The sequence below is a fragment of the Ammodytes marinus genome, assembly GCF_949987685.1.
Source record: "Ammodytes marinus genome assembly, chromosome: 16".
In the NCBI taxonomy this organism is placed as follows: domain Eukaryota; kingdom Metazoa; phylum Chordata; class Actinopteri; order Uranoscopiformes; family Ammodytidae; genus Ammodytes; species Ammodytes marinus.
The window spans coordinates 7,288,674-7,313,519 of record NC_137220.1 but is presented as its reverse complement, the minus strand read 5'-3'; the positions used below and the strand labels follow the sequence as shown (position 1 = coordinate 7,313,519).

The 24,846-nt window shown below is 41.2% G+C and overlaps 1 protein-coding gene across 1 annotated transcript; it reads left to right on the top strand.

Moving 5' to 3' along the window:
• The first annotated feature begins 185 nt into the window (after positions 1–185).
• ap2a1 (adaptor related protein complex 2 subunit alpha 1) lies at positions 186–24,533 on the top strand. Its single transcript, XM_080043779.1, has 21 exons — positions 186–965; positions 4,464–4,675; positions 6,795–6,988; positions 7,612–7,741; positions 7,990–8,091; positions 8,421–8,680; positions 9,054–9,222; positions 9,717–9,854; positions 10,081–10,263; positions 10,745–10,842; positions 11,158–11,389; positions 12,100–12,288; positions 12,440–12,594; positions 15,917–15,979; positions 16,957–17,039; positions 17,426–17,510; positions 17,948–18,079; positions 18,326–18,442; positions 18,619–18,688; positions 20,014–20,148; positions 21,917–24,533. The coding sequence occupies exons 1-21, from the start codon at positions 899–901 to the stop codon at positions 21,992–21,994; spliced, it is 2,892 nt and encodes a 963-aa protein (XP_079899905.1). The 5' UTR covers positions 186–898; the 3' UTR covers positions 21,995–24,533.
• Positions 24,534–24,846: the final 313 nt, after the last annotated feature.

Below are 24,846 nucleotides of genomic sequence, written 5' to 3'. Positions count from 1 at the left end.
TATTAATTTCATGGTGAACTTCAGTGTAGAAAAACAGTGACATGTTTTTTGGGAGTGCAATGAATTAAGGCCCAGTTCAGCTGCATGGACCAATCAACACATGCATCCTCCCGGCCGAAGGCAAGGAGCGTGCGCATGCACGGCTACGTCGCGCGTTCACGCTATTGCTTCTTCTGTCACGAGCCTTATCCAAGCCGTGGTGTGGAGGCTGGAGAACGGACATCAATCATACAGGACATCTTATTTACTAAATTTAGTGCGTGATAAAGAAAGCAGGGCTTCAATTTTCTATCGATGGTTGACAATTAAGACTCTCCTTAGTTATTCAGGTCAACCGGTGATGTATTCCAGTATTTGAATGATATTGCTAGCCAGCTAGCTAGCTAGCTGTAAAGCTAGCTTTACGTTGCGTGACACGAAGTAACTTAACGTTATATTGCTGGACCTTTATCTTCATTGACACATCAGACTGTATTCGTCCGATAGACATCCAGAATAGTGGGTGATTTTTAACACAAGGGTATTGTTACTGTTGGTGTCATGCGCGTAGCTCCTAATCCTAGCTAGATAAGGATTGAATGAAATAACGTTAGCTCGCCATAGCCAGCGGAAACGAGCCAGTTAACAGGGATAACGTTAACTTATCCTGCGGCTGCTTGATCCACCGCCACCCAGCTAATCTAGTAAGCTAACTCAGCTAGCCACACACAAACATCAAGTGAACTTGGAAGGTAACATTCAATTATAAAGTTGTAGCGAGCGCCTGGGACTGCTAAGTAGCTAGCCACTACCAAACGTCAAATTGGCCGTCTTCCACTCCAGCCCAGTTTGAAAAAGCTGACCGACGTCAGTTCGTTTTTTACGGATAAGGCCGGACTGAGGAGAGAAACCTGCAAAAATGCCGGCTGTGTCGAAGGGAGATGGAATGCGGGGATTAGCTGTTTTCATTTCGGACATCAGAAATTGTAAGTGACACTTTCTTTCACTGTAGGCTACTTGCTCAAATGTGTCCTTTAACGCCATTAGATGCAGTTGACATTACTGGTGTTGTTTCTGGTTTACGTGCCGTAGTGACAGGTCTCGAAGGCAGCAAAGCAAAAAGAGGATTTTTTTTTACTAGCCGCTTACTACTCAATATTGAAACAATGTATAGGCTATTTGGATGATGTGTGTGACATGAGTCATGGCCGTTTTACATTAGCTGCAACGGAACCGATGGTCTGATGTCTGGAAGCAGAAAAAGGCCGTTTTAATTATTTATTTTGCTGTTGGCTGTCTCTATGATCACTAACACCTGTACTATGTGAGAAATCCAAACCAAATCTGGAAACGGAGGATCATTTTCGTTGTTAAACAGTGGTGTTTACCGCATGTCAATAGTGTAAAGTGACAGTAGGCTACACAGAATTATGAGATTTATGGACACTCAACCCGACCCCTCATTAGACAAAACCCCCGCCATAATCCATTAACAAGTACACGACAGTTATTTTACTTTTTCTCATACAATTGCAATATTTTTTATATATGTATCTGTCTATAAAATTCTGATATCGATTTCAACGGTGTTGGCCTGACCTAATTGCTGTACATGAAGGTTCCCGAACTATTAAGCCGATAAGGTAGATGATTGATAGGACATTCTTATGGATTAATTGATTGATTCCAACTACTTCAATTGACATGAATCAGTCAGCGGGTATCTTAAGTCCAAATAACTCTCTTCACTCTTTTTGATGCACCTAAATTCCTTCATTCCTTTCTAAAACTTCCTCTATCAAGGAATGTGAAATTGCATACCATGAATGATTATATAAAAACCGACAAGTAATGGCCGCTACTGGGCCAGCAAGATCAAATATAGGTTGGGCAAAAAAAAAAAAACATTGCATGAGGTGGAATTAACAGAAACAGGACATTTGAGCAAACACCTGTCTCTAATATGAGCCAAATAAAGACTTCTTCAACGTGTGTGGAATTTAAAATAATTTAAATGGTATAGTGAGTGATGGAATAGAATACATTTCTGGAAAATCTATTGAGAAAATGTTGTATGATAAAATGAGATTTGAAAAATTGAACGTGAACGTCTACATTATTATCAAATATTGCCTACTATGTCATACCAAGATAAATGCTTTTAAATGTTATGATTTTTTTTTTATATTTGTAGGCTATATACTAAGCAGCATTTTTCATATTAGCCAAGCCTCTTTGAAACGGTGAGGAGAATTCTAAGATTCTCTATTGTGACTTATTTTCATACATCCGTTCTTTTTGCCGAGCAGGAATTGGACAACACATGTATCCAGCTATTGAAGCGAAACAATACATTTGCTTATTTCTCTATAAACAGTGACGTACCATACAACCTCTCACAATGACAACTGTTTTTGTGAAGCAATGTAGCCAGTAATTACTACGAACTAAGCATTGGACCATGAGCTTAAGGCTGTTGACTCAAATAGCTGGGAATACAAATGGATACCTTCTTCTCTTTCCCAGGCTTGATGCTTGTTTGCTATTACAGTGTTTCCAACTATTTAGTTTGGTGTGAGCACTGATTATGTAAATAAGATATTTTTTTAATTATTATTCCAGTTGGATTGAGACCAGATATGGAAGTAAGGTTAAACAGCATAACACATGTGTAGTAAATATCATTTAATACACTTCCTGTGTTATTGAAGTTGTGTATTATGGCTTTGGTTATCTCACGGTGCTTTCATGAGCCCTTGTCATATGGAGTTATATTCAAAGCACTCTTAAATAGTAGTTTTTTCCTAGACTGGGCTTAAGCATCACTACTTTGACAGGGCTTTTTGGCCGTCCGTCCACTCGTCGTAGAGCTGCGTGATGGGGCCGCTAAGCATAACTGTGTTTTGTAGCACATCATCAGGTGTCTCAAATCCCATAGATTCCCATTGCTATTCAAGTGCTGTTATTATTTGGGACTGCTTTGTCCAATGCTTTTTCAGGACAATTTCCAGCACAATGAATGTAATGTTTTTTCTTGGGTTTTCATGTGTCCGTTAGTCACAATAGTCACACAAAACAAAAACCAGTGTTAAAACACAGCCTAGGCTCTGTAAACGGGCTACGGTGGGCGCCCTTTCTTTACATACCCATGAGGAGATAATCACCGGCTTTGACAAAAAGTGATGTTGACAACAAGAAGCGTTCTCCAGAATCGCCTTAAATGCCTGGTATTAACGCATTGCTCTTCCAGCAAAATACTGTAGTGTCCAGTTGATCCGGCCTGTTCACATGGAGATGTATGGGAATGGAGTCTTGCCGTTTGCTTCATTGTCTGTTAGTGTGTCATGGTTTGACTGACTGAGTCATTGGATAAAATCTCTCTGTAAGCAGAACCTCCTGTTCGTTGTCAAGCCTGAATAGAAATGATCAATCATATGGCAATAACACTGGTTTCTTAATATAGTTAAATTGTAGTAATTGAAAAACAAATTACAGGCATGTCAGTCAAGAAGTATGTGTCAGTGTGATGCAAAGAACACAGTCGATGCATGTACGCTGCTGGGAAAACAAACGGGTGACTGTACAGTTTAAAATTACAGTTATTCTGAAACAGCTGAAATTATTTAATAATTCTGTATTGTTGAACACAAAACATACTGTCTTCCACGGTTCCATATTCACATTTGAAGCATGCATTAACTAGGTTCACTAATGCAATACCCTTTTTAAATGTGGATTTCAAGCTACAAACCTGCCGTTAGTGTTGGGGTTGACTAGTATTTAGTCACATCTGAAGGAACTTTTGTTACCCATAGAAGGAATGTTAATCCATATGGTTCATATGATCTGCAGCCAGCTATTTGTCTTTGCAATGGGCAAAAAATGAGAAGCCTGCCCAACATGGTTTTTATATTGTACATTCATTGCTCTTGGCTCATAAGACGGAGGGCGTGAAAAGATTTGACCTTGGAGCTTAGTGGATCCAGGTATTTTGCAAAACTATTAGTCAGAAGAACTCATTTGGTGCACATAACAATTTTTGAAATAATTATTTAATATAAAAATGAGCACACACTAAATTAACTGTGAAGCTGTGACCTTTTGGTGGGATTTTGAGGCAATGTTTTTGAGCAATTTTAAAATCAATTCAATGAATATGCAAAATATTAAGGCAAACTCAAAACTCAAGTCATTTTTCAGAGACGGGTCAGCCACACAACAGATGATAGCAAACCAAAACCAAAAACGGTTAATAACATGGATCAATTCTGAAAGAGAATGATTTAAAAAAAGAGGAATTATAAGAATGGTAATATCATTCAAAATAAATAAATAGAATACACACAGACAAATATTTTCAAATTAAAATCGAAACTAATATACAAATGATAATAATAATACAGCTCCAGTCAGTGATATAGAATAGAAGCCTTGGTTGTTTCTATTGTAAATGCTGAAATTGCACTTTGTCCTTTTCTCATCAGGTAAGAGCAAGGAGGCGGAGATCAAGCGGATCAATAAAGAGCTGGCCAACATCCGCTCCAAGTTTAAAGGGGACAAGGCCCTGGACGGCTACAGCAAGAAGAAGTATGTCTGCAAGCTGCTCTTCATCTTCCTGCTGGGACATGACATCGACTTTGGACACATGGAGGCAGTCAACCTGCTCAGCTCCAACAAGTACACAGAGAAACAGATTGTAAGTCCTACACACTGACTGCTGCCGGGTTGGGTGAATTGTTTTATTTTATTTTTACTAATTTTCATTTTTCGTGTTTCCTTTATTTATCCTCAAAGATCAATTGAGGCGTGACCCTAATTTACAATGATGTCGAGTAAAATTGCAATACACACACAAACCCAATGCAAATACAACAAGCTGACAAAAACTATTAAAACATTCAGATCAAATGGGTGAACCAAAACAATTACAGATGGATGGATACAGACAGTAGATACACTTAACACATACAATTTGATGACCGGACTAATACAATGAAAAGAACAAATGAACAACAACATGCAAATTAAAATAAAGATGTATACACAAATACATAAATTATAATAATAGAAGGAAAAAATAAAGTTAATAGGATCCCCTGAGCATCCGATCTGGCTTCCATAACAATCACAGTCAGTTTTGATGTAAGGCAATTTTCAGACCATAGAATCATTATGGGACATTTGCCTTATAGAGACCCATGCTTGTAAGCCAATACTTACAACAAGTGGTTGAAGTTAACAATGATTACATATCATAACATTTTTCCTGTCTAAGTGGCAGTATAATCTAAACATGCAATCATTTCACCATTCTACCACTTGACCTTGGTTGTTTGAAGCTATTGAAGCACAGCCGCTCTCAGGTGGATGTCTGTCTCACTGTTGACAGAAGCACAGATCAATGACCTGTGTGTTATTACCCACACACTGACTACAATCACACATATTAAAGCAGGCTCAGTACCAGCTATAGGAGACAGTGTTTTAATGCTTACAATAATATTTCTCCACCTAACCCCCATTCATTATCCTTTCTAACTTACTGGCCATATATTTGGGGCACTGTGTATACATACAAGCACAGCATGTTGTAGCAATGCGTTGGTTTGGCTTGTAAACATCCTGTTAGATGCAGGTAAGGAAACACTGATACATGAAGATTAGAGTGTGCTATATATTTTCTTTAATTTAGTCTCCAACTATAATTGATTTTGAATAATACAATTACAACTTGAACAATTCCCTCACAAAGTTTGAATGTGTCTGATGGCCTCTGACCGAGTGTTGGGGTCAACACAGGGAATTTACGACACCCCTCTCTGGTTGGTCGGGGTTAAGAATGCTTCGCTGTAACTACTGCTAGACTCATTCTGAAGATAAGTACCAAGTTTGGTGATGATTGGACAGTTGGTCAAACAGTAATGGCAATTTAGCAGCAAAGCCCAACCCTTGCAAAGACGTTTTGGTCAATGCTAAAATGCTACAATTTCATGTGTAGCCTATGTCAGTTCCCTTAGGCTGTATACCAAACATTGTGGTGATAGGTTGGAAATCCATAAAGCACATAGATGTCACGTCACTATTTTAGTTTATGCAGAATGAATCTGAATGAATTTGGAATTTTAAATATGATGCCAAAATGAATGTGTCCCATTGAATGCAATTATAAAGATCTCTAGTTTAATGCTTTGAATGTTTGAGCATTCATAGCTCTGCTGCTTTCACATGTCTCCAGATAGTGTATAGTGGACTGTTTTTCTCAGGAACAGGAAATGTTGAGTAAGCAGAATAATGTTGAGTCAGGATCTGTACAGCCAACGGTATGAGGGTTGAATTCTGTTCCACCCAAAGACAGTGGAACTGCCTTTCCAACAAGGTTCTTCCAGTGTGTATGAATTAGGATGTGGACCCCTTCTATCCAAGAGACTGAGGGCCTTAGAAAAGCAACCAGAGACCAAATGCACTGACGAGAGCCAGAGTTTTTTTTAAAGTTTAAAGCTGTGTTTATAAAATTTATCCGGTAAACTTGTTTTTAACCAATAAAAACACACTGCCAAGCTAAAGAGTTATGCACCAACCAGGGTGAAAAAAGGTAGACTTAACCTATCTTAAGGCCTTTATGCCAAACTTCTCATTCATGCATGAACAATATATTAGAAACACTTGAAGCACAAACTAAAGTTTCTAAATGAGCATTTTGAGTCATCAGCTATCGGCAGTTTAAACAAAAACTGGCCATTAAGGAGGATTTACACTGTACACTGTATTGTACCGGATGTTGTAATGCCTCATCGGTGTCCTCTCGTCCTCCATAGGGTTACCTGTTCATCTCAGTGCTGGTCAACAGCAACAGTGAGCTGATCCGTCTCATCAACAACGCCATCAAGAATGACCTGTCCAGCCGCAACCCCACCTTCATGTGCCTGGCCCTGCACTGCATCGCCAACGTGGGCAGCAGGGAGATGGCCGAGGCCTTTGCCAGTGAGATCCCCAGGATCCTGGTTGCTGGGTGAGTGTGTGTGTGGGACTTCTGCTCTAAAAGGGTTTGAGGAGGTTACATTTTAAAATGAAAAGAGTAGTTTGATATTGTAGATCAGCCGTGATATTAAAGGTGGAGTGAGTGATTCACAAGAATGCTTGTTGTCAAAATCAGACTCACAATCCACTACCTGTCCGTGCTATGTGTGTGCGCTGGAGAGAAAAAAATCCAGTGTTATACACAACCTTGGTTCTGTCAACGTAAATGTTGCTAGCCACGGAGTGGCCCCCTTGGTTTACATACCGGTTTACAGAGCCTACACTGTGTATTAACACTGGCTTTATTTTCAGCGTGCACACACAGTATCGAAAGGTAGCAGATTGTAAAAGATAGTCCCTGATTTTGACCATAACTGTTCTCCAGAATTGCTGACTCCACCTTCAATCAATTTAGACTATGTCGGGCAGCATAAGTCTAGCTAATTAATAGTAAACACTGAAATATAATGAAAATAATTTAAAAAAAAATTATTTGTCATTGCATTAGTTCCCTATGTGTTGCTGTTAGCGATGAAGCCATTGACATACAGTATATTGTAGGAGGTGACTTTGACTTTGCTGAGCTGCTGTTAATGTGAATGTGTTGCGTTACAGTGATACCATGGACAGTGTGAAACAGTCTGCGGCCCTGTGTCTGCTGCGGCTCTACAAGACCTCTCCTGACCTGGTGCTGATGGGGGAGTGGACGTCACGCGTGGTGCATCTGCTCAACGACCAACACATGGTAGGAACGCAACACACACACACACACCCCCACCCCCAATGGAGTTCTTAAATTAAGCTGTTGTGCCTGTTAGTGTGTACATGTAGAATGAGTTTGTATGATTAAGACTTACTATTAATGTCCAATCAAAATAATTAGTTGATTATTTTCCATTAAAACATGATTTGATTTGATGTTTGATTGACCAGTTGTGTATTCTGCGAGTTGTGAACTAAGAGTGAGATCATTAATTCGTGTGTGTGGTTTAGGGAGTGGTGACTGCAGCCATCTCTCTCATCACCTGTCTGAGCCAGAAGAATCCAGATGAGTTCAAGACCTGCGTTTCCCTTGCCGTTTCCCGACTCAGCAGGGTGAGTGTGTGTTAGGGTTTTTTATTTAATTTTTTGGTCCAGCGCTGCTTCATATAGTAAGGCAGCTTATTATATAAATAGAAATTCTTCTTGTCACCGTTATGCTATTATCACAATTGTTTCTATTAATGGTTCTTAATACTATTAATTTCCTTAAAAAAATCACACAGCACTGCTCATTAAATAAATTTACCACAAGAAACGGTTAAAACGCATTTTCCCATTCAAAAATATATGAATCCAAAGATGCCATTCTTAACCCTCCAGTTGAGTTTTCAGTAACAATTCCTTAAAATAAACCTAAAAACCAAATGCGTTGGTTCTCCCAGATTGTGTCGTCGGCCTCTACGGACCTCCAAGACTACACCTACTACTTTGTCCCGGCCCCGTGGCTCTCGTGCAAGCTGCTGCGCCTGCTGCAGTGCTACCCGCCACCAGAGGACGGAGCCGTCAAGGGCCGTCTGGTGGAGTGTCTGGAGACCATCCTCAACAAGGCCCAGGAGCCGCCCAAGTCCAAGAAAGTGCAGCACTCCAATGCCAAGAACGCTATCCTGTTCGAGGCTATCTCACTTATCATTCACTATGACAGGTGAGCAAAGCAATTCTATCGACACCATGACTCTGCACTAAGTCAATACTGCTGATGATACACAGTCAAGTGTTATATCCTCAGACTATCTGCGTGAACTTAAAATGACTTAAAGGTGCAGTGTGAAGAATTGTTTGGCCTTTTTTAGGACATACTGTGTAGAAATAGAATATAATATTCATACGCATGTTTTAATTAAGTGTATTATGACTTGTACATTTTTAATTTTTTTTATTAGCTTAGAATGAGGTTACCTTACATAAGTCATTATGACTCTCATCCTATACAATCCGTGTGTGTGTGTGTGCGCGCCTGTGTGTGTGTGTGCGCCTGTGTGTGTGTGTGTGTGTGTGCGCCTGTGTGGGTGGTCCAGTGAGCCCAACCTGCTGGTGCGAGCGTGTAACCAGCTGGGCCAGTTCCTGCAGCACAGAGAGACCAACCTGCGCTACCTGGCCCTGGAGAGCATGTGCACTCTGGCCAGCTCCGAGTTCTCCCACGAGGCCGTCAAGACACACATCGAGACCGTCATCAACGCACTCAAGGTGGGCCCCCCCCAGCCCTAAACCTCATTGAGCAAGACAGTCAGGCCTGAAGAATATTTAGATTCTATTGTTAAAGCTTTAGGAAACCTGGTCTAAAAATAGTAAAAATCAATAAATGAAATCAAAAGTTTTCCCCCAAAAAATCTAGATTGAAACTGTATGACAGGACTGTGTAGGCGTGGGCCGTCGTTCAAATTGTCTCCATGGCAACAATCATTGTTTTTCTAGAACATTCCGGGAAGAGAACAGCCGTGATTGGTTCTTTTCAGATGATTCACTATCATGCAACTAAGTCCCCAAATGACATAGTTAGAAGGATTGTGTGGCTTTTAAGTGTTGCAAAAGCCCATATACACACCTTAGCTTTTAAAATAATGAAGGATAATTGTGGTGTATTGGTGCGGACCACAGCACAGGCCACACAGAGTTCTTGTCTTTTGGGTCGGTCTCTACCTGTCATAACTTTCTTCCATTGTGTGTGTGTGTATGCGCAGACTGAGAGGGACGTGAGTGTTCGACAGAGGGCAGCTGACCTGCTGTATGCCATGTGTGACCGCAGCAATGCTAAGCAGATCGTGGCCGAGATGCTAAGCTACTTGGAGACAGCAGACTACTCCATCAGAGAGGAGATGGTGGGTGTGACAGTGTGCCAAAAACCTTTTTCTGTTATATAATATTCCTTCTTTTTTTTCACTTCATGTTATTATATTACACTCTTAACGTCAACAGACAATTTGTGAAGATACCAGCTCCATATTGCCTTCATCAACATAAAAAAAAAATCCAGCTTTCTTTCATTAACTTGATTTATTTTGGACAATTTCCCCATTCTGATGGAGCTGTAATGTGTTGTCGCAGGTGCTGAAAGTGGCCATCCTTGCAGAGAAGTATGCGGTGGATTACTCCTGGTACGTGGACACCATTCTGAACCTCATCCGCATCGCCGGGGACTACGTCAGTGAAGAGGTTTGGTATCGCGTCATTCAGATCGTCATCAACCGAGACGACGTGCAGGGCTACGCCGCCAAGACCGTCTTTGAGGTGCCTGCAAACGCAATGCTGTGAATGTAGCTTTAACACAAGAGAGGGACACTGCTGCACTGCTTAAGAAAGATGGGATGGTTATCAAAGCACAGTATGTTTTTAAGTACCAACTAAAATGGTACTGTTCACAAATAATAATTTTGTTGACTCAGATCAGGTAGTTCCTTAGCACATACAGTATTTTTTTTAAGACCATGTTCTTCCATGGCTGTGTGTTTAGAAGAAAAAAAAACTGTTGGATTCATGGCTAAAAACAAAAAAATTAAGCAGGTTGAAACAGTGTTTGTTTTATTTACTTCATTATTGTAGAGAAAGTCATCAACTGCACACTGTAGACAGCGGTAGGATTCTACTGTTTTGCTTGAGAGAGCTCCAGTGGTGTAGTGCTTGTCTTTTTTTTTATTGAATAATTGCTGGTACTCGTGATGGGATGTATTAAGCACAGTAGCAGTAAGTTTTTGATGTGTGTCACCTCCAGGCTCTACAGGCCCCTGCCTGCCATGAGAACATGGTGAAGGTTGGAGGCTACATCCTGGGAGAGTTTGGTAATCTTATTGCTGGGGACCCCCGCTCCAGGTAGGTTGAGTTGGCTGCCCAGGGACTGTGTGTGTTTGTGTGTGTGTGTGTGTGTGTTGGGACAGGGTGAAATGATCAATAGTAACTGTGCTATCCCTTGCCTTTTTTTTTTTTTTATCTTTATTTTTAATCGAATTTCAATATGTATTTTATTATAATTTTGTTAAATTTTTTAAAAGTAATTACTTAATTCGTGTCATTATTAAGATTGTGCATGTGTCTGTTTGTGTATGTTGTTAAAAAAAAAAAAAAAGACAATAAACATATTGTGAAAAAAAAAAAAAAAAAGGTAACTGTGCTGTCCCGCTCCTGCAGCCCCCTGGTCCAGTTCAACCTCCTCCACTCCAAGTTCCACCTGTGCTCGGTGCCGACCCGCGCCCTGCTGCTGTCGGCCTACATCAAGTTCATCAACCTGTTCCCGGAGACCAAGGCCACCATCCAGGAGGTGCTGCGCTGCGACAGCCAGATCCGCAACTCAGACGTGGAGCTGCAGCAGAGGGCTGTGGAGTACCTCAAGCTCTCCTCCATCGCTAGCACTGATGTCCTGGTCAGTTCCTCTTCAACCAAAACCAACCAATCGCAGCTCACGCCTATTATTTAACAATACAATTACATTTTCAACTGATTTTTTTTACATGTAGTACTTTATGGTCCAAAGTCTGGATCCCTGCAGTTTGTTTCCTGCAGGTTGTGTTTTTTGTTAGTACGGATGCATATAATACGTCGGTTAAACCTTTAAACGTCCACTGCCTCACTAGTCGGCACCAGAAATACTAGTCCATGATTAATTTATCGCCCATCAGGTGGAACAGTGCCGCTATGGGACAGCTAACGGTAACATTTTAAGGTGGAGTGTCGAGAATCAATCAAGCCACCTTAAACGTCAAAATTATAACTGACTTTTGTGCTGGTTTTTTAATCGTCTCTCTTGCATGCATATAAACTTTAATGTGGTTTGGATTGTGCAGCGCTAACAAAATTGTACGTTGATGGCTTCACGGAGCTATCGCTGTGTATAAATCAGTCCTGTACTTGTGTCCGATGACAGGCCATTATCTTTGCAGCACTTAAGTTTTATTTAGTCAGTTGTCATGTTTTCTAATGTGCACCATCTTAATAATAAACGGCGTGGTGCACGTTAGACTTACATTTATAGCTTAGTAATGTCTAGAAGAATGTTAAGGCTTGAGGGCTACTAAAACGTTTACATTGTGCTTGGATTTCTCAGTATTTTGACTGTCCTGTGTGCTCCCTCAGGCCACTGTCCTGGAGGAGATGCCTCCCTTCCCAGAGAGAGAGTCTTCCATCCTGGCTAAGCTGAAGAAGAAGAAGGGCCCTGGTGCCGTGTCTGTGCCCGAACTGGACGACAGCAAGAGGGAGGGAGGGGAGTTAAACGGAGGGGGAGACCGGGGGCCGGACACAGCGGGCATGTCTGCATCCAATGCCGTAAGCTCTCTCTGTCTCGCTTTCTCTCTTTCTTTCTCTCTGTCTCTGTCTCTCTCTCCCTCTCCCCAAGACCCAGATATCGGAATGGGGCCGTACTGAAAAATAGTGGATCGGAACAAACACTAAACACTTTGGTGCTTGTTTTTTCCAGTCGACTCCGTCACCGTCAGCAGACCTTCTTGGTATTCGCTCGGCCGCTCCCATTGGTGCAGCCCCCGCCAGCGCTGGCAGCCTATTGGTCGATGTGTTCTCTGAGGCGGGACCAGCCGCGCCTTCTGCTGCCGTGAACGACGACGGTTTCCTAAGGTGAAAGAATGTGTAGAATCTTCTGAGCCAAAGTCCAGTATAAGTGGCTGCAACAAAGGTGGCGGATAATGGTGTCTAGCTTAACTGACAACACAAACCTCCTAGGGATTAAATGAGACGTGTGCAAAATCCAGCTAGACCTACTCCAAACTTCTTAATATATTAAATAAGACACAATAAGAATATCATTGAGACAATATGAGTAAAAAATACATTTTAACCGATACAAACACCATCAGTTATGTGACTTGTTTGACTAGTTGAAAAGATGACTTGCCTGTTATTTTAGTATCTGGTTGTCAAATAGAAAAATAGCCTACTTAATCAGACATACATCGAATGTCAAAACTACGAAGTGGATCACCTTAGTTTATCGAAAAGACATAAATGAAAGTATAAATTGGAGAATGCCACTCCTGAAACTGACATGCACTGCTCTTTGGAGCATTAGGTTTTGTCCTCTGTCTTACCCTAATAACAGAGACCTTGTTTAAGTTTTAAGCCTCTGGAAACCTGATCTAAAATAGTAGAAATCAATATATGTTATCAATGATCGGCTGATTTGAGAAAAGCGGTTATAAACACTATGAATGATCAAATAGTGGCTCTGATACTAGACTGGACTGAACTGTTTTTAGAAATTTAAGAGGAGGCAGCCTGATATCAAATGTGCTTGTGTTTCATGTCTTTAACTGTGAGTCTCAATAGCTGTGGTGTATGTGGTGTGTTTGCGCTGTTGACTACTGTGTTACTAGTTGTAATGTGTCTGTGCTGGTTGTGATCTGTTCTGTCTTTCTTCGCTCTATCTTTGTCTAACATGGAACTGTCAACCTGGGGATCAGATACAACAGGCTAATGTAACTTTAAATCAGTCTGTAGGAGAGAGTGCCTAATTGAATGAATCCGCTTTGTCGCGCTTCTACGATTTCACCATAGGTCAGTGCTGTTCAACGGCTCTAACCGTGGCTAGTAAGGGTACTGTCGACAGTGGAAAAACAAGCCATATCTAGGGTTCCGTTCCGTACCAAATCGTACCATAACAAACCGAACTGTACTGCTCATTGGACAGAGCCATAAGGCCTTGTCACAGGTTGGACTCCGGCCCCGGGCCCCTTGCTGCATGTCTTCCCCATTTCCCCATTAAATCCTGAAAATAAATTGTTTTCCAAATTTAGATTTTTGGAGCTGACGATATAGAAATGATGAAAATAAATATTGCGATATATTGCCGTATCGATATTTTAGCAAAACAAAAATCAGTCGTCACGGCCAATCCCTGCGTGCGTCAGATCGTGCTGTTATCAGCTGATATTATGTAGCCTGAACCTAGCATAGCAGAGCTCTCAGCAGAGGAAGTGCAACTAGCCTGGTATTGGTGGTAGCAAGTAACTAGCCTGGTATTGGTGGTAGCAAAGGAGGAAAGCACAGTTAGGCAGTGAGGGCTTTACTTTATGGTTGGCAGGTCTGCTACACTTGTCTGTTCTTTTTATCTTGCTGTGTATGTGACTGTCTTTCATCTTTTTTTCTCTCCACCCTTCTCTCCATTTTCCTGTGTGTGCGTATGTGTGTTGTGTGTGTGGATTTGAATGTGTGTCCGTCTCCTGTCCTCTTTCGTGATTGGACATTGACAGAGATCTGGAACCGCCCACCGAGACCTCTGACTCCCTATTGGTGGAGGAGGGTTCTGGTGACTCGGAGTAAGGGCCCAGTAGTAAACTACAGACCTAGTAGAAGCTAGAAAATACAATACATTGTTTTTTCTAGGACATAGATTGTGTACATGTCATAATATGTCTACACTGAGTGGGTAGCTTGATACACATGAGCCATTGAGGTTTACGTGAAAGCACCTGACTTGCTCTACATTTATAATGCCTTTTTTATTTTTTACAGTTTCAGAATCTTAACTTTAACACAAACTTCCATTCCAATCAGATGAATTGCAAATAGTAGAATTATGCAGAACTGAAAAGCTTTTTGCATTCTAGCTCATTGTTTGGGTTATATTGCTCACAACCACTCTTGCTCTCATCAACTGTACAGTTTGTGTATAAAGAATAGATTTTGTCACATTTTGTCAATTGTCACAAGACATAAAGGGCATTGCGAGTATTGGTGCAACTTGTACAGTGAGACAACTTTTATTAATAACTCTAGAACTGTAAAATAACTGCATCAAATAGAGACAGACAGACAAATTGGCAGAAAACCATCATGAGTAGGTCAATGCATCAGGTTGTGTGTCACAAGGGGGCTTAGACATTTTCTCAAAAGAAGAACAACCGTGCTAAGAATTCCTGTAGTTGTAGCACACACTTTTAATGCAACTTAATGAATGTTTTTCTCCACTACTGTTATGGTAATGTTAGGAGTTGAGCGCATCAACAAACTGCTACCTATTAACCTTTTTTAAAGTTCTTTTTTTAATGTGCAAAGTACATTTTTACCATTAACCAACTGTTAAAACCTAGCTGAAATCCAAATGTTAGTCTTGATGCTGTGCTGCAGTGGTAGTGGGTAACATGTCGCACACACACAAGCAGACCTTTTTCACGGCAAAAAAATGTTCATGGCATCAAGCTTTATGTGTAGACTACAACAGTGGCTTCACAAAGTATTCTGAACCCTTCACCTTTTGCAAACTTGTGCAGTAGCTGTCATTTTTAAATGGATATTATTGCCTCTTTTTTTGCAATTCAATTTAAACTCATTCATCAATATATCGCAGGTGTCTGAATGCTTTATGAAGCCACAGTTTGTGCTTCTCAACATGTGAACAGTGTCTTAAGTAGAGTGCAGGCTGGATGTATTTGAACAATGTATCGTTTTCTGTTGTTTTGGCTCTGAACATATGATTTCAAATGAGCCGGTTACTGTAGAGAAAGTGCTGACTTTAGTCCTAAAGCTGTTTTTTAATGGCAGTTTGAATCCTTCCTGCATGTACACTCTATTCATGTCTGCAGTACATTTCTCCTCATGGCTTTGCTTTTGTTTCTTTAAATGTGCTTCAATACAGAACCAAAACAATAGAAATTGTTCAAATACATGAACTGCACTGGTTACAAATGTGTTGCATTCAGCAGCTAGCTTTCATTGTGTAATAATGATATCATGTTTTTTTTTTTTTTTTTTACAAACTGCTTTTACTAACCTCTGCATTTTCTCCTTTTTCTTCTTTCTACCCCTCTCTAAACCAATCTAAATCACTCTGTGGCTACCATGTGGTGAATGGACACACACCTTCTTCATCTCCATTTCTGCTCTGTCCATCCCTCCCTCTATCCCTCCTCTATGCTGTGGGTTCTCTCCATCGCTCTCTCAGCTCTGCTCCTCCCTCTGAGGATCCTGCTCCTCCTCTGCCTGAGGCAGATGACCTTCTCAACAAGTAAGCTCTTTCCCTGTGTTTGTGGACGCTTTGTTGTGTGTGTGTGTTTGCGTGTTTGCATAACTGCAGCTCTACATGCTTGCCTTGTTGTCAAAGTATGAAAGAAAAAGCATTTAAAGTTGGAATGTGCTCCATCCATCCTCTCATGGACTGTTGATGGAGTGCTTCAATCTGACCAACTTAGTGCTGTCATAACTTTGGCTACAAGATCAAACACCTTGCCTTGTTTGTGGCAAACTTTTGACTTTTACACCACTAGCATCGGGAGTACCCAAGACATGTTGAGATAAGAACACTATTAAGTCTAAACCAGGAAATGACTAGGGCTGCCCCAGTCAGTGATTCTGGAGAATGTTTATTGTCATTTTGACAACAAAAGCCTTCACACTGTACAAACAGGTAGCAGTTTGTGAGGAGATATTCACAGATTGACAACAAGCATTCTCCACTATCGCTGACTCCACCTATTTAAGACATGATACGCGCCGCAATGTTTGATAATGTCTAATAAAGTCACTGAGGATCACGAATAGTAAAAAAACAAAACTGTAAAAAAAAAGCGCTCTCTCTCTCTCTCTCTCTCTCTCACTCTCTCTTTTTTTTGCCTCTGTCTGCCTCTCCCTCCCTTTTCCTTCCCGACATAATAACTAAATTAACAATAAGAAATCCATCCGCAGATAACAATAATGCTAATGTGGACTGCTGCGGAGTGTAGCCAGCCACTTCCTGTGTCTGTCCTTTAACAATTTACATTCCCACGTGATACCGTTTTTTTTTTTCTCCGTTACTAAGCGACCAATGAAATCTTGTCTGACTAATGGTCGACTACAAGGGGGCAGCCCAAGATATGACTGATATCAGATATTGTTGTTCTATTGTTTAATTCAGTTGTTGTGGCTGTGGATATGATAGAACAGCCATTTTAAAAGTCAGGTTTGAAAGTTGACCGACCCGTTTTAAAACGCTTCATCCTACAGGTTTGTGTGCAAGAACAACGGGGTTCTGTTTGAGAATCAGCTGCTCCAGATCGGGATCAAGTCAGAGTATCGTCAGAACTTGGGTAAGATGTCTTCATCAAGTGGCTCATCATTAGCATTGCATAGCCCATCTGTGTTCACACTTGGCTACACACTGTCGCTGGGCACGGTATGATACTGTTTGATAACATGTGGGTGTGGCCTTGAGCGTTGACCACACCTGTGAGTGATACTATTACTAAGAAGCACACTCCTGTACTGTTATGTCCATGAACAGAATATATTTTAACAGCTGTGTGTGTGTGTGTGTGTGTGTGTGTGTGTGTGTGTGTGTGTGTGTGTGTGTGTGTGTGTGTGTGTGTGTGTGTGTGTGTGTGTGTGTGTGTGTGTGTGTGTGTGTGTGTGTGTGTGTGTGTGTGTGTGTGTGTGTGTGTGTGTGTGTGTGTGTGTGTGTGTGTGTCCCTCTCAGGGAGAATGTATTTATTCTACGGTAACAAGACGTCGGCGCAGTTTGCCAGCTTCACCACCACAGTCAGCTGTCCTGGAGAGCTGCAGTCTCATATCCTTTCTCTGCACTTCTCTTTCACTATGTTTTATTAAAGAGATTAAAGCTTATTCTCCAGCGGTTACATATCCGGTCCAGTACTTTATTTTGGTCGCAATATAAATAATTTTAATGGAAAGTTATCTAAAGTTTATTTATAATGTGGCTTGTGTACAGAAAACTTATCGGGCCATATAACAAAATTGGAATTTTTAAACTCCATATTAACATCGGTCAGCCTCAAAAATCCTGTGTCAGTCAGGCTATTGTACATTCAAATACAATAGTCATTTCTATCATAATGGTATTTATGAAACATGCAGGAAACTGGAAACTTAACTAGAGCAACCGTGCCCTGTTTGTTGACATATGAAGAGATGTCGGAGCCACAATTTATTTCAAAGTAAAACCTTCATTTTGTAGTGGAGACTGTATAGACCTTGACAGACAGCCACAGCTCAATGTGCAGACCAAACCAGTGGAGCCGCTGGTGGAGGGAGGAGCCCAGATCCAACAGGTGCTCAACATAGAGTGTATCACTGACTTCTCTGAGGCCCCGCTGATGAACATCAAGTTCAGGTAAGATCCATCAAACCAACCCCCTAATGGTGAGCATTGAAGAACTATGTGAGTAGTAGGAGTCAGCGATTCTCGAAAATGCTTGTCGTCAAAATACTTTTGAGCTGATGAAGTATAAAAGCAATGACCTCTCTAGCTGTTAATAGCTCTTATAATACGTCAATGGTTTGCAGCTATAGACGTTGAATGTACTTTATTGTGTACTGAAACACAAATTGTGTGTGTGTGTGTGTGTGTGTGGTTCAGATATGGTGGAGCTCTGCAGAACTTGACCCTCAAGCTGCCCGTCACCATCAACAAGTTCTTCCAGCCAACCGAGATGACCTCCCATGACTTCTTCTCTCGCTGGAAACAGCTTAGCCAGTAAGTGTGTGTGTGTGTGTGTGTGTGTGTGTGAGAGAGAGTGAGTGTTGTGTTATGCCAGTGCATTAAGGTTCACCTAGTAAAGCTGACTTATCCTGTGTGTGTGTGTGTGTGTGTGTGTGTGTGTGTGTGTGTGTGTGTGTGTGTGTGTGTGTGTGTGTGTGTACTCTCCTCAGGCCTCAGCAAGAAGCACAAAAGATATTCAAGGCCAGCCACGGCATGGACACTGAAGTACTTAAGGCCAAGGTACAGCCACGTTCAACAGCTTGTTCTCCTGCCTTTGTTTCTCATCACCAATGATTCTTTATGGTTAAAATATTGAGAGGATATAGACAAGATTCCTCTTGTGCTTTTTTGTAATGTATTTAAAGGTGCACTATGCAGCTTCATGGGAAGGGGATTTGTTGACATGTGCAGAGCCTGCAGTTGGTTCACAAAACCTATTTTCCCTACATGTATTTCTTAGTATTGAATAACTCTTTCATAAATCCAGGGGCTTTTTTTTTATGTTGACGAAACCGGAACCAAATGGAAGACTAGAATGTGTTTGTTAACCAAATTGTGGGCCCTGCTGCTGTAAACAACAACGGGTAAACAGTAATTTTTTCAGTTAGCTTTCTAACTTCAAACGGTGTTCCCAGGGATCACATTTTCCTGTGAGGAGCATTTTGTTTATTCAGCTGTGAGAATACACCTTATGCTGGGTTTACACTAGAGGACTTTTAAAAGACTTTGAAAAGACTGAAGACTGAAACCCTCTTACATCTAAAGACAATCAACTCACACCTGAAGACAACTAGTCATTAGTTTTCAGTCACAGAGTGAGATTTTGAAAAGACAGGGGGTCTCATATTGCAAGACTACAACTGGATTCCTTTTGAGATTAATATTATTTCCGCAAACGCGAATGTGATTATTTAATTAAAAACAAGTTGATTCAATATTCCGAGCGGGGGACTTCCTTTAGTTATTTGACCAGCTTTATTTGCTGATCTCATCCCCCAATAACTTTAACTCTTAACCCTGTATTTGACGGTAGAGTGTTCAGGTTGCGCGGCTGTCAACCTGGGTCTCCACGAGGCTTCTATGAAAAAGTATCCGAAATAAGTGCCTCACCTGAGGCGGACACAGGTCGCGACTAATGCCGCTCCTCCTGCATCGTGCTTGGTTCATGCGAGAGTGTGACAGTGTTTACGTCATTTCACTTGAGCCAACCCCCTAAGACTAGCGATAATATCAAACCTGTTTGATAATGTCGGAACGTCAAGACGGGAAGAAGACTGGCTGAAATCGGGTCAGAAGACCACCATACACCAAACGACTGAGATTACGTGCGCACGCCACAACTCCAGCACGACTCCCGTGAATTCAGTCTGACATTGGAAGATTGTCTGCGACTGTCAAATCGCGTGAAAAGTTGTGTAGTGTAAGCCCAGCATTAGTTAATGTTTCACTTCTCTGACACACCCAAAGTTACTTACTGCACCTTTTAATCTTGTTCTGTTCTCCTTCATTGTGTGTGTGTGTCTCTGTGTGTCTGTGTCTCTGTGCGTGTTTGTGTGTGTGTGTAGCTCCTGGGCCTGGGATCGGCCCTGCTGGACAACGTGGATCCAAACCCAGAGAACTATGTGTGTGCTGGAGTCATCCAGACCAAGGGCCAGCAGGTGGGCTGCCTGCTGAGACTGGAGCCCAACGCCCAGGCACAGGTAAATGTAAGGACTAGGTAGATAATTATGGCTCAGGCTACGTTTACACCACAATGCTATCGATACAAACGGGAACCTTTTTTTCTTTTTTAACGCTTTTTAAAACATCGGCGGTTAGACTACATGGTTTCTGATACGTTCCACATACACACGGATCCACAAAAAGGAGCTAAATCGCTGCAGTAGGCATGCCAGGCCAGTAGTTGGCGGTAAAACGTTGTGATAGATAGCCCTTCTGGTGCAATTTGGCACATGTAAATAATGAAAATCTCCACCGATCACAGTAATGGTGCAGCAAAACTACACTTTGTTGGAGGAGCATTAACAAGACAAACACAGCTCGGAAATCCGCTAATCCTTTAAAGGTGCAGTGTGTAATATGACATCATCAAGAAAGTTCTACAAAGTTCTAGAATGCAACGCTTCCTGGGTAACCCCAACCCTTTCGAATAATAACAGAAGCTACAGTGGCCTTCAAGGACAAGAACAATCCTAAATTTTAAACAATGCACCTGATGACATTCCAACTATGACACTTTCAAGATGGCGGCACTAGGCCTTGGTCCAAAATATGCAGAAATATGGACATATATGAGACCCTTTCTAAGGGAAAAAATAATAATTCAAAACACTTTTTTCAGCTATTATGCACTAAATTAAATGTACTTATGGATATTATAATTACTTTCTACAAAATCTGCTAGGAAATAAAACCCAAAATTCTACACACTGCAGGTTTAATGTTGCCTTCTATCTCACGTGCGGCTATTTGACTGTGAATGTAATGCGAATAGGGGCTTTGATGTCATCTTTTTAACAGGGACTGCCTTTGCTAGTTTACATGGCGATGCTGGAGTTGCGTATTCATAAGATTTTACTCAGGAACCCGGTTTCAAAAGTTTTGTTTTCACTCCCCCAAAACGAGCGGCTCGAAACGTATAAATATTTTTGCGTAGTATGGTGAAAGTGTTGCTGTGTAAACGCCCCCTCAGTCTCACTAGTCAGTAACCATGAATCAATCAATACATGGAGAATACTCTTTGGTGCCTTTTAAACAAAGCTGAAGAAAGCGACTGCTGATTTGATCAACTTTCCAGTTTGGTCTAATTGTGAGAATGCAGTGGTGACTTGACCCAGGGCCACGTCCAAATTCCACCCTGTCTAACTGGGTCCTGTTCTATAGTTACCGGTCTTGTTTGCAAAAGTTTTGACCCCAATGCAGGAACAGCAGCCAGTTTTCACATTTCATATTAAACTGAGTTTTTATTTATTTATTTTTTTAAAGGTGTTGTCAGCGCTTCTGGAGAATCCTTATTTTCAAAATAATTTTTTGGCTAAATCAGTGAATATCTCCTCACTATCAGCTACCTGACAGTACTGTGTTGGCTGAAGAAAATCCAGTATTCTTACACAGCCTAGGCTCTTTTAAACTGGGTTGACGAAGGGGGTCACTGAAGCTGGCAACATGCCGTTTTAGGCTGGGATTTTCTTTCAGCGCCAGATTTTTTTTCAGCGCACACACAGTACAGACAGGTAGCAGATTTTGAGGAAGTTCACCGACTTTGACAAAGTGAACAAGCGTTCTCCAGAATCACTGACTCAACCTTTGATTAGCCTGGACAATGTACAATAATAAAGTTAACAAGGACCAAACTGCTTTCACAATCGGACCCTTCAAATGTATTTGACCTGCAATAAATAATGGCTCTCCTAACTGTCTGTCTCTGTGTCTTTGTTGATGTGTCTGTGTCTTTGTCTGTGTCTACAGATGTACCGTCTGACTCTGCGCTCCAGTAAGGACACTGTCTCCAAGCGTCTGTGTGAGCTGCTGGCCGAACAGTTCTAGAGTGAACCACCGTGTCTCCCTCCAGCCCTCCTGCCAGCCCCCTCCTCGTCCTCCCTCCCTTCCTCCCTCCCTCCAAACAACAGTCTTTGAGTAAAAAAAACAAAAACAAATTGTAACCTACATAAGGGAAAAGTCAGCCACTGCTAGCAGCAGAGGCAATATTATTGTCATTATCTTTGTCCCACATTCTGATTCCAGTTCATCTCCTTACTTGTTTATTAACATGATGCTACATTCTTGTTTTTGTTGGTGTTTACCTGTGTAGCCGGGACATATTTGGCCAGAAGTGTGTGTGTGTCTGTGTGCGTGTGCGTATGTGTCCCTTGGTTGTGCTGGGTTCCCATTCTGCTCCATTCTGACAGCTCTGTAGTACTGATGCTGTGTGTGTGTGTGTGTGTGAGAGATATATATATAGAAAGAGAGAGAGAGAGAGAGATTTAAATTAGTAGAACATTCCTTGAAGTCAAATGGGTGAAGCTGTTTTTCCGCACACATGTACTCTACTTATCCCCTTCCTACACACACACAAACACACACACACAAACACACTCTCACACTCACACACACCAACAGGTATATAAGGCCTTCATGATTCCTTTGCGGTTCTGGTGGGTCCCACTTGGGAAGTGAGACCTTAGGGTCCAGAACCGTGCTCTCTGCCTCCCTTCTGCTCTTATACCCATCAAGCATTACCAATGAGAACTCGTTTTAACAAAGGCGTTGGGATACTCATTGAAAAGCCCCCTTAACTGTCCCCTCTCTGAGTAAAGCCCTTCATTTCAATGAACTAGTACACTAGTTTATGTTGTTTATGTAAATATGTGGCGGTGCGTGTATGACTTTATTGCTTTCTGAGACATTCCCATCATGCTTGTTAAGAATGCCTGTGATGTATCTATCTGGAATGAATGGACACTATGTAGAGGGGGGAGACTCTGATCCACTGCTTGGGAGATGGTTCCATGTGCTCGCTGTTGAAAAGCTCAGGAAACGGCATCTGAGATGCTTTTGAACTGGGGGTGCGGAGGTTTATCAGATGTAGACTTGCTAAGATAACCATATTGTGATGAAACATAATACGTACTACTAGGTCGAATAGTGGTAATGTATGGTTATGAAACAAGGATCCATTCCATTCCGGCTATATGTGGGTCACGATACGTCATCTATTGTTAAAATATCAGCCTATTAAAAATACTGTTAGTACAAATTTGTAACTAACTCATGAGCTTTTTATCAATCTTCCTAATGTGTGTGAATGATAGACTAAAGGTCGCCATGAAATAAATGATAATGCCGAGTCAAGAAGACAAACTGTAGGTTGGTGTTTCAACCATTTTGTCTGGGTAAGAAAGAAAATGGAAGTCAATGTCGCAAATGAGAATATGGATCAAATTTGACTATGTACATTTTAAGTGGATGTCAACAGAAGGTTGAGTCCTCCACCTTTTAATACAGGGCAGTGCACCGCTGCTTCTCTGAGCTTTTCAATGGAACACACACCCTGGGACAGTGGAAGAGTCCAACCCCAAACGGAGACACTGGTTCTGGCTTGGCTATCGGCACCAGTGTCTTTATGTATATGGAATTTACCTTTTGATTTTTACTTTGCCCAGCTTTAGCTTTCATTCATCAGAATAGGCACAAAATGGCAGGTTCATAATCCTCCAAAAGGACACGATAACAGTTTTAATAATCAGGCGCCAACATATGTATTCTGTAGTCCAATCCCCAGGCTGGACACACACACAGATCAGTCTGATGATAATACATATGTACACATTCCATCGCTGCTTCTTTAGCCAAGCACTTAATAGACAAGATCCATGCCGTGATGTGTGCACACAACCACTACAGTCAATGTTGAGATCCACCGCTTTCCACAAGCTTTCTATAACGCATCCTGGGCTTCCTCTCTCACACACACATGTGCGCTGGTGTGCTGTGGAGAGGAACAGGGTGTTAAAGACACCAACAGGTCCATTACAACTAAAGGGGACTGGGTATATGTGTGTGTGTTTGTGTGTGTGAGAATGTGAGTGTGACTGTTATAGCCGGTAAGAAAAAAAATGAAAAGAGAAAAAAAAGATGCCGAAAGACATTTCTAATATAGTCACATTACGTTGTGTGACTGCACGGCAATCACAGGACATTGAACATTGTAGTGGAAAAATGTAGTCTTCTTATTTTGTCATTCTGTGAGTGTGTATGTGCGTGCGTGTGTGTGTGTGTGTGTGTCTATGCAGTATCCACTAGCTAATGCAGCCTCATGTATCGGTGTTAAGACCCTGTCCAATACCTGTGTTAGAATTAAGATTTACTCTGTAATGGAAAAAAAAATGTGAAAGTAAAACTATGCCATATATCCGACCTGTTACGTCTCCTGTCTTGTGTCTGGGAAGTTTGGGAAATGCTTGGTTTTAAATCTGGTGTTTAAGATTTGAAATCTGAACACATTACTGGAAAATGCTGAATTTTCTCCAAAATGGATGACTGACTTAAAATAGTCAATAAAATACTGTCATTTTTTTTTTCAATACCTTCATGCTGTCCTGATCATATTTTCAACAAGCATAATCAAACAATTTTACTAATTTGGGCTCATGAAGTACAATAATTTTGATTCATAATGTGGAATTCATTCATTTTCAACAATTATATTATAGGAAATAAGAAATATTTATTCCATAGCTTCCATATTATGTGACCCACAGCCCCAGGAGTTAATACTACACCGGACACTCCTCTGTATATATCAATTAATATTTTCATTGAAAATCCATGTGAAAATCTAACAGCTGGAAGACACTAGATTTTATTTTTATTTTTTAACATCATTCTCCAGAATCGCT

Coding starts and splice junctions, on each gene's coding strand:
- ap2a1 (XM_080043779.1), top strand. CDS start 899: ATGCCGGCTGTGTCGAAGGGAGATGGAATGCGGGGATTAGCTGTTTTC. Junction 9,223..9,716: donor CCGTCATCAACGCACTCAAG/GTGGGCCCCCCC, acceptor GTGTATGCGCAG/ACTGAGAGGGACGTGAGTGT. Junction 9,855..10,080: donor ACTCCATCAGAGAGGAGATG/GTGGGTGTGACA, acceptor GTGTTGTCGCAG/GTGCTGAAAGTGGCCATCCT.